General features: G+C 28.8%; 1 protein-coding gene across 1 annotated transcript; it reads right to left on the bottom strand.

The window, feature by feature from the left end:
* Positions 1-4,113, bottom strand: LOC114185223 (protein trichome birefringence-like 11). The gene is made up of 4 exons (XM_028072838.2): positions 3,277-4,113; positions 2,097-2,486; positions 1,651-1,809; positions 1-784 (listed from the first exon to the last, which is right to left on the bottom strand). Exons 1-4 carry the CDS (start codon positions 3,783-3,785, stop codon positions 409-411), a joined length of 1,434 nt encoding a protein of 477 aa, XP_027928639.1. The 5' UTR covers positions 3,786-4,113; the 3' UTR covers positions 1-408.
* Positions 4,114-11,224: the final 7,111 nt, after the last annotated feature.

Genomic DNA, 11,224 nt, shown 5'->3' with positions numbered 1-11,224 from the left:
GGTTTGAAAATCCTGTTATATACAATGTACAACCAGCAACATCATGGATCATATGAAATTTACAAAAAGAAAAAATTTGTATGACTTCTAATCATCAGGTTTGAATCTCAGCTGTTATTTTTTCTTTTTTGTACAAGATATCCCTGAAACTCACCATCCAAAATTCAGTTCCCATCCCATCTAGATATGTTCACCTACAATGGCAGACCCTACAAAGAGGGTCAAACAATCACTTTGTAGGAAATTAAAACATATAAATTTCTTTGGTTGCCAAGAATAAAATTCTGTAACATCAAGCAAACTAACAAAAAGTTAGGTGCACCAACGCCAAACTCAACTTGCAGCTTCACCTCGCTCAAAAAGGGTTGTCACTGATTTGTGTATAACTCATAACATTGTATAGGTCAATTATAGTGGAACTTGAGAAACATTTGTGGTGTTCTGTCTCTGTTCCCGAAATTCCTCCCTCTTGAGAAGAAGAGCATAAAGAAGCTCATTCCATGAATCGGGAACACCAGGTAGGCACCAATGGCTACAATCTTGCCGCTGCATTGGCGCCGTACCGTCTGGTCCGAGATAGTAAATGGATGCATGCCCATCTCTCCGGCGAGTTGACAATTGTGTCACATTAAGCAAGTCCGGATTCAAGAACTTTGATTTATTTTTGAGTTCTGACAAGACATCAACGACGGTTCTGAAATGGATGTCGGATGCTGCTGGCAAGGAACCTAAATCAGGTAATGTTTCCATGTGACAACCACCGCCAGTGTTCCAGTCACCACCCCTGCTACATCCAACGAATGTGTTAACAACTCCCTCATCTTCTTCCAGTCATAGATATAGAAAATGTTAAAATGGTTTTGACAGTTTGGTCAAAAAAGGAGCCGTACAGAAGTTAATAATAGTACGGGAAAAAATCGGATTGAGGTAGGTATGAAGCAAGACACAAAAGTATGGAAGCAGCAATATACCTGAGAAAGAATAACACACAACTAACGTATGCAGTTTTATGATGTGTTTAAAATTTTGTTTCAGCATTCAATGGATACATGCCAATAAACATATTAGATGAGGAAGAGTTGGAAAACTTCATCAATGCCACCTACCAGCAGTTAATGTTGTTAGTCAGTAAAGTATATGCATCTGTTAAAAGGACGGCCCCTTAAAGAGGCTGCGAATTGTGTCCTTGAGTCTTCAAATTTTAGCCACAAGTCCAAACCAAAAATACAGTTAAAAAAATGATCGTCAAAAGTTGTTGTGAGAGGAAAATCTTGCAGAAGACTGTTGGATTTTTTCCAGAGGAGACCCTTTGGAAATTGTGACATATAAGCCATGGAAAAACCCATATAAAGAAATGACACTACCTTTAATCCAAAATTTTGAGTAAATAGGTTCGTGGATTTTTTTCTCCTTATATATATATTTCTTACATGTGAAATCGCAGTTCACACTTGATTCCTACAATCTATTCCTCGTGTATGAGTCCCTTCCACATTAGTCATATTAAATGTGGTTGCTAAAAACATTGTGAATTCATCGACCCGAATAAATTAATAGGAGAGTTCACAGTTACAAAATCATTCAAATAAATTTTGAGCAAAAAAAAAAAATACTGCATATAGTTCAGTAAATTTGAAAGTTAAGGCAAACCTGAAATGGACAGGAGCGTAAGTTCGGAAAAGGACGTAAGTTTTGTTTATGTTTACTTCATTTGCTATCCAATGAACTACTGTCTCCATTGATTTCCTGAATGCTTCTTCTGTAGTCATATTCATCTTCACTTTCTCCCCTATTTGGAAGTAACAGCCCCTAAGTAAAGAAATGAGCCAAAAATCAAAGTCATAATCACGCCAACATTGATAGTTTGATCACATAATATTGTCACAAACTATCATCAAACGGATTTGGAATACGCTCAAGTTTTTCCATATCATGGAGATAAACAGAGCATAAATAATCAACTTTTGTGCATTGAACTATGCTACAAATTCCTCACTTTTACTGCAATGACAATATTTGCCAGTATCATTCACATAAATTCATTCTTTATTCTTGCTTAGGAATGACAACAGAACAACAGATAAAAAAAGCCTTACATTTTGACAGTCTTCTCGTAGTTCCACCAATGTCCAGCATTGAGAACCAGCACATCTGCATCTCTCCACTTATGTGAAATCCAGTCCATTTGATCCAATCTCAAAGTCATTCTCACCCCATCAGGTGCACCAGAAGGAGGTCGTCCCTGCACTACAAGATACGGTGATCTATAGTATTCGATGGTGCAGTTGAAATCTTCAAACTTGAATGCCAAGAAGCCTGTGTGCTTTGTAATTGGGCTCCCATTAACCTCGTACACCCTAGCCTTGTTTGGAATTACCGAAGAGAGCATACAAAGGAGTGATTCCCATTGGTTCCTTCCAATTGAATCACCAACAAAAACCAGTCTCTTGTTCCGTAGCTTTTCCAACATCTTCCCTGCATCAAATCTGTTACAAATACACAGTCCATAATCATATTTCATTCCAGCAAGAACCCCAGAAGAAATCAAACACAAACAGAACAAGTGTTCAATTCAGAGCAGAAAATACCATAACATCTTACCCCCCAAATCAAATATATATTTTTTTCTCCTTTTTTGATAAAGAAAAACAGACTCGGAGTAATCGTTGAACTTGAGCAATACGCCAGAGATTATGGATAGGAAGTTAATGACAAATGAAACTAGCAACAGGTGACGGTGACAATTTAGGAATCATCAACAGTAACAAACCAATAACAGAAACGCTCTTCTTTGTCTATAATCTCTGGCAAAACTCTCACATCCTAACTTTACGACAGGCCAGCACCTTTTTAACTTCGTATCCAGCAATCCAAAAAAGCAAAAAAGAAAATGGAACAAACACTTCCTTCATACCGAATCATACTAGTAAAGTTAAAAGCAAAAGAACAAATGCTTCCTTCATACGAAGTTAAACAACAACAAAAAATCGAAGTTAATAAAAAAAAAAAAAGGATAGTTCATCAAAAACAACTTATCAAATTCAGCGAGGCATGTCAAAATAGTGAATGGACGGTGGTGATCCCATAGCAATCAACTACGAGACAAAAATCCAAAATCATTTTGCGTTCAGAAACAACACGAACCAAACCAAAATCAATCTTTCCTTTTTTTTTGTCCTCATTTCTTCAGCAGTATCCAACACCAACCAACCAACACAAAATCTAAAATTAAACTCGAAAAACAACAAATTAGAAAAAAGCGGGGTTGGTTAGAACCTGGGCAAGTTGCAATCTTTGGGCTGCCATCGCCACTTAGTGTAGAAAGTGTCAGGCCTGCCATTCTCGGAGCAGCGAAAACCTTGATCCATGAAGGAACAGTTAGCGGAATTGTAAAGGGGGTAAGTCTCATCCCAAACCCAATTCCCATCAAAGACATCACAGGCATCACCCTCTGGGCTCAGAAACTGAACCGGGCGAGAGGAAGCAGAAGAAAAAGTAACAGAAGAGGAAGTAACAGAAGAAGTTGAGGATGATGAAAAATCGAAGTCAAGGATGGTGGTGGCTCGGGAGCGGAACCCTTTGTAATCCAAGTAGAAGAAGCAAGCAACGAAGAGAGAAGCGACGAAGAAGAAAACGAGAACTCCAAGAGAAGAGTCGAGAGGGGAAAAGCGTTTAAATTTCTTGAGAAAATCAAAGTGGGTCACGGAGTTGTCGCCCGAATCCTTTGGAGAAACGTTCTTGCTCATCTCGCTGGGTAGGAAGAGAGCACACACACACACATACATTCATTCGTTCATGGGTGGTGAACGTTTAAAAGATGTGGGGCTGTGTTGAACAGTGAGGGTGAGGAAGGGAGAAAGGTGGGTCCATAGAGGAAAACAAAAGGGCATTAATGGAGAGAGAAGCAAAGCAGTGTGCAGTGTTTTGCAGAGTGGTTTTTGGGAGTTATGGGTAAGAGATGAAGAAGTTGGGATTTGTGAGGAACAGAAGTAACAAATGAGGGGTTTTTGAAACGTGAAAGGTGGTGATCGGAACGTTTAAGGTAGTGGGGGGCACAAGAGTGATAGTGGTGGAATTTTGCTGGAAATTTGTTTACAATAATAATCATGTGTGTGGATGGAGTGTGAACTGCAAGAATGGATCTTTAATTTTTATATTATATTATGTAATAATCAACCATAATTTTGTACTAATTTCCAAAACCAACTATTTTTGTTGGTGCCAAATTACTTTTAAATGGGTTGCTGCAATTATTTTGAATTCTTCATGAGAGTTGAATTTTAAGCAGCAGAAAAGGAAAAAATGTTGAATTTTATGGGATTGGTTGAGGAGGATAAGGCAGGGTTTCTAATGTTTGAGTCTTACTTGTCCGATTTTTGGACAAGATAAATATAAGTTTTATTGAATTTTTTTTAATTCAAAGATTTTATTTGTCTATTTCAAAATTGTGACTTTCTTTTGTCTTTAGATTAAGACATCCATCATCTTTAATTTTGTTAGGAAATCTATTCATTTAATATTTTAATTTTTTCTCTCCCCCATTTCATGTTATCCTGTCCACTTCATGGATTAAATAATTATACAAAGGATGAGTGCAATGGTTATAATTACGAAATTGTGTTCTTCGGAGTCAAAATAAATTTCTTTTAACGCCTGAGATTTGAATTATACTTTATTGTTGTAATATTTAGTTTTTTATTATTTTCAATCCTTAAGAGAAAAAAACAATACAAATTAAGGATCAAATGTAAGATAATTAGAAATGACGAGGAGACCGAAAATTTAATTTTTAATTGTAAAAAGATATTTTATTTAAATTTCAGGGAACAAATATATAAGTCTTATTATTTTGTTTTGGATTAAATATGTTTTTAGTCATTAATTAATTTTAAAATTTTGGACCAATTTAATTCTTTATATATTGAAATACATGAATTTAACATATTTTTTGTTTTAATATTAAGCAAATATTATTATGAAACGTATTTGAAATGTCAAATAAATTTAACAAAATTTGATTAAAATAACTAAATATACGTATTTTGAAAAATAAAAGACTAAATTAGTACAAAATTTTAAAATTGACTAATTTTAAAATTCATTTAAAGTTAAGAAACCAAAAATATATTTAACCATCTTGTTTTCGTGAAAGATATCTCGCTGAGATCGAAAAATTAATTGAAAATGTATAACTTAATTAACTGAAGATGTATATAGAAATAAAATCTCCATCTATCTTAGTTATAATACACTTTTAATGGGTTTTCTCTCTACCATAATTCTTTTATTCATCGCACTTAAATACAAAAATTGTTTTGAAAACATAAACTTAATTCTAGTTATGACAATTCATTACTGCATAGATTTTAATATTGTTAACTAACTAAATACATTTAGATATGATTTTAAAAAGCTTTTTAATATTTTTATCTCATTTTCTATTCATTTTTGTTTTATTTGGTTGCTATATTAGTTAAAGGTTTACCAAATCTCTTAATTTAAATATAGAAAATTATTTTTTGATAAGATAAAGTTTTCATAAATTGAACCAAAGTAGATTAATTTTTTTTAACCAAAATAAAATAATAAAGTAGTACCTATTTTACTTAAATAGATAATTTGTTAAAATTTGTAAAAAAAATTATTAAACTATTATTTTCTTTTAAATATACATTAATGTCACTCACTTACAACATTTGAATTATTTAATGTTTAAAAATATAAGAATGTGACATTTTAGTAGATTGAGATTGGATATTAAAATTGTTAATATTTTTTAACAATTTTATTGCTAATAAAGTAGAAAGTGATTATGTCGAGAGGCATTTAGCAGTTTTGATACTATAAAATTCATAAACATCACATATTTTACAGTAAAAAAACATTAAATAAAGAGGCATGTGTTTAATTATCTATAATAATTGTTGTCTTATGCATATTTTTAATGTTCTCACATGTTCTTATATGTAAACTAGTTAATCTTATAATTAAAAACTACAATACAAATTTATTATTATATTTTAGTAAATATAAATATATCGTAATTACGATACAATCATAATGTAAAATAATTTTTAAAAAATGCATTCATTTATATTTTAAATAAATTCATTTATATTTGTTTTTTTCACTTTATGGTAAATATGTTTATTTATTTTGTAATAAAATGGTTAAGTTTAAAAAATGATAAAATCGAAAAAAAAAACAGATAAATTTAGAAAATGTTACTTAAAAAAGTAAAATTGATAAATATTTTTTTAATTAAAATAAATTATTTAAAGGATAAAATTGAAAAATATTTTTGAATTGATAAATAATTTTCATTATATTCGATTAAAGGAAAGAAAAAAGCTTTAAAAGTTTAATGATATTTTTTGCATTTCAAGATGAATTTCAAAGAGTGAATTTTAGGGAGACAAAATAAAGTAAAGATATGATTGTTTGGATTAAAAAAAATAGAATGAAATTAAAGGGTTTTGAAATAAAAATTTATGAAAGTTTGTGCTGTGAGTGATATTATGGATTTAATTGATTAAAAAAGTATTTTGTGATGAAATTATAATACAAAAATATAAATTAAGTTAAAATAAGTTTTAATAAAAAGTAAAAATATATTAAAACAAATTAAAATTATATATAAATTACAATTTAAAGAAATTTAAATGAAAAATAACAATTTTTTTAAATTAGTTATTACATTATAATAAGAATAAATATATTATTTTATTTTATTTCATTTTAATAAAAAATTTAGTTTAATTTATAAGTCAAAATATTAAAATAAAATTATTAAAAAACAATTCTCCTTCACTTTCTTCACATATGTCTGAGGAAATTCTGCAGCACAATTATATTTTGATTTCTATAGTTTTGTAATTGTTATTGGTTAAACAAGTGCATTTCTTCCCTCGATCACTTTCCGTTGCTGGAACCAAACCAAACGTAGCCTAAATAAAATTTGATTTTGATTGGATTTTGGGCCATTTTGTTTATTTTTTTTATATATTTTTTTTTATATTTTGTGAAACGTATAATTTTAAAATAGCTTTGTGATAGGTCATAGTCATATAAACAACACCAATCCAACCCCTCCGATTGTGCCACTTAATTATCACATACTCACAAAACTTTGGCTTTTTCCCTTTCTTTTTATATTCTTTCATTTATCTTTTTCACAACAATCAAATATTTTGTAAATCATATACCACTAAATTGAGAAAAGGAACCAAAAAAAAATCACCAATCTTTCTTCAAGGCTCCAAATAAAAAAAAAAAAGGTTATGAAAGATTAAAAAATAGATATATATTGAGTGTACAACTCCTTTAATTATTTGTTAATTCAGCTTAATTGGGATTTATAGAAGAGGATCGTTGAACTTTCTCAAAAGATGTAACACGTCACGTTTTCAAATAGAAACTGCCTTTTTTTCTAAATGCAATTTTGGCAACTTTTTGCGTGAGAATCCATTATTATTGTCACTTTTTATTCATTCCAATTTTACATTTGAGTACAAAAAGATTGAGTCTTTTGTATTGTCATATTCTTATGTAAACGCGTAATAGCGATGAAGATGAAGAAGTTCAAATTCGTGGTCCAAAATTATTGATAAATAATTTATAAGTGATTTTTAGTCTTGAAATTTGTATGATTCTAGAGAGTTTCTAAAATCTCACTTAAGACTTTTATAAAATCCAAAATTAAATAAAAGGATAGAAAAGAGTTATGTTCAATCTCTCTAATTTCCAACCAACACTTATCCATACCTTAAGATAAGGTAAGTGAAAAAAAAAAATAGAAAATAACATTGAACTTTCACATGATGTTTTGATTAAGAAAGCTAGCCATTAAGCACTTCTTCTAATAGACATGTGAACCTTTTGAACTTGCTTATTGAATCTATTTTCCTAGAAAATAATAATTTTTTTTATTGGTTGATTGACAATTTAATTTTGGGTTAAATATGTTTTTAGTCCCTCAAATTTTAGTAAATTTTCGAATTAGTCAATTTTCGAAACTTTATACTAATTTAATTATTTATTTTTAGAAATACGTGAATTTAGTTATTCTTATCAAATTTTGTTACGTTTATTTAATATTTTAAACCTATTTTATGATAATATTTGAGTTAATATTAAAACGAAAGTGTGTCAAACGGTGTAAATAATTCAAATACTATCATGAAATGCACTTGAAACGTCAAATAAACTTAACAAAATTTAATTAAAAAGACTAAATTCACGCATTTTTAGAGATGAATGACTAGATTGGTCAAAAATCTTGAAAAGAGACTAATTTTAAATTTCACAGTTGAGAGACTAAAAACATATTTAATCTTTTAATTTTTAATGTTTATGATGAATGAAATATGAGGTTAGATAGCAGAAATGAGAGGGTAAGAAGTAATTTTAGTTATGATTGTATCACTTCCATTAGTGCATAATACAATTTAGATTAGGTGTTGTATTGTGTAGATGTGGTCCTCTTTCCCATCACTGCTATTTTAAATACTAGCTTGTTCATGATTCTCCTTCAACTTTTAGCCAGCTACGAACTTTTTCATCTCTCCTAAAAAACAAGGCAACTTTTTCATCTACTATTCAGGTATTTTTTTTGTGTTTTAATACAGATATATAATAGATAAATATGCAATTATTATTATTAAACATCTGTGAAAAAAATATATACTTTTTAAGAAAGACTTTTAAAAAAAAATATTATTTTTAAATATCGTTGGACCGCAAACATAGAAAGTATCATGAAAACCCAGGCAGCGAGAGAAGAAAGGTAACTCCAAAAATAAGATGTGAATTATTGGTTGGTAAGACGTAACTCCAAGGATTTAAAAACCCTTTTATACCGTACATAAATTGTTTACTCTGCTAATAAATTCCTAACTAATTTAATTAATGCTAATTAATTATATCTATTATAGTTAGTTTTGGGGAGTTAAACTATGCTCAAAATTTATATTTTTAATTATTATCATTAGTACAATAAAAATTAATACATAATTTAATATAATTGTAATTACAAAACAAGTCACATATATCTAAAGTATTATTTTTACAAATTCTTGAATTCGTCAATAATTAAATTAAAACTAAAATTTTTATCTATTTTTTTAATATAAATATGAAAACCTTTCTAAAAAATTAATACGAAATTTCACATTTAATTCGTTGGACATTAAGAAAAGATCTCTAATTGAACAATATGATCATTAGTATTATGCTTCAAAATATGTAAAAAATTGAATTTTTCTTGTTTTCATTTTCACGTGTAGCTCCCCTTTTGTCACTTTAAAACAATGAATCTATTATTTTATTCTTCATCGGTATTTATCATAATCTAATAAAAAATTGAGAGTTCGTAAAAAAGATTAAAAAGATTCAAATCAAAACATAAGTGATCACAATCTCATAAAAAAATGAGAGTTCCTAAAAGAATATATGACAATGAAGTCACAATTAAAAATCAGTTATGAAAAAACATATTGTACATTATTTTTACTTATATATTAATGAAAAATAAACATAAGACTCAACAAATAATGTTAACTATTAAACAAATATTTCAGGATCAAGTAAGAGAGGAGAATTACATTTTTTTTTCTTTAATAGTGGAAAAGAACAAATGCAATGAAAGAAAAAAATAATAAATTTGTGTCCAACTTTTTTTTTCAAAAACAAAAAAAAAAACAAGAGAAAATAAGAGAGGAGTCTAATACATAAAAAAACTCAAAATATATATATATCTTAATAAATATTTTTAACTTTTATTGTATCTGGTTTTATGTTTTATCATTTGTTATCATTAAATATTATTGTTTATAAAAAAATAAAAAAATACTTAATTTAATAATTATCAGTTTTTAATATAAACTACATATAATTTAAAATTTTTGAAAAAAAAAATCCTAAATTACATATAACATAAAATATTTTAAACAAAATTTGGGGAGCCATGACCAACCCTTTCTAGTATAATATGAAAGAGGAATCTATAAAATGAGTTGCTTGAAGATGCAAGGACATTAACTCAATCTTGTTTATATCTATTGTGTGAGATAAAGAGTATGAATTTTCATTGGATAGAAATGACTTAGCTCAATGCTCAACCAATAAAATGTTATGATATCTATGGAAATGATTTATGACAACTACGGATAATTGAGTATGTTGTATATTAATTTAAACATGTTATGAATAATGTTTATTATTTTTAATGTTGAAAATTTAAATGAATTGTGTGTATTTATTTAGCAAAAATTATTTATCAAAGTTGGTGACTGAGTTTATCCTTCAAGTATTGGGTTAAAGGTTTGAAGATGAACACTATTACTTTATCTCATTTAGTTAGATTTATTTTTGATTTGATACTTTGAAATAAACAATAAAATGTTTTGTAAATGTTAATTTAAATTTGATTATTTGAAAGATAAAACAACATTATTTTTAATTCTTTATGTTTTATAAAACAAAAAAAATTAGACATCCTATCTTTTATCATATCAGAGCCAGGTTTCAATCCTGGGACCTGTGGGTTATGGGCCCACCACGCTTCCGCTGCGCCACTCTGATAGTATATTTCCAATGCATAAAGTGACCATGATTAAAACAATAAAAACTACACATTTTCGTATACATGTTATGCCTTGTCTCACAAAAAACTTGCATTATGAAATTCTATTCGTTTTACACCTTCCAAACGATTTCTTATCCAATACTTCTTGATGTATAGACAAATATTCAAAGTGGGGAAGGTGGAGAAATATATGGGATGAAATGTAACGGTTGTCATGTATTTCTACATAGATTGTTTTCTTGTTAAATTTGTGGTATTCTTTGGAAGGAGCTTATGAGACCCTAATTCAACTAAGATTTTATTTTAAATAGTTATGTTCTCAAACATTGTCTTTAGAAAGTTTACACTTGTTAGAAAATTAGGTAGTTTTAAGCTTGAGTAAGATGGATAAACTATTCCCTTATTCTTTTATGACATAATGATCCATTTACGTTCTTACTTACTACATGAAGCAAAGATTGCAACTTAAGTGCAATACCGTTGGATGTATCCAATGGAAAGCTAACTTCATAGATCAAGTCAGTTGTAAGAAATAATATTGGTGCAGAATGATGTATTGTTGAATCTTATATTGCACAAGATTGTGTGCACTTTCATTCAAAATATTTGCATGGAGTTTAGGCAATATTATATATATAT

This window comes from Vigna unguiculata, chromosome 1, assembly GCF_037176805.1.
Source record: "Vigna unguiculata cultivar grain cowpea cultivar isolate G323 ecotype 2 chromosome 1, ASM3717680v1, whole genome shotgun sequence".
In the NCBI taxonomy this organism is placed as follows: Eukaryota; Viridiplantae; Streptophyta; class Magnoliopsida; order Fabales; family Fabaceae; genus Vigna; species Vigna unguiculata.
Note: the sequence above shows the minus strand (reverse complement) of the source record. Positions and strands in the feature narration are given on the sequence as shown.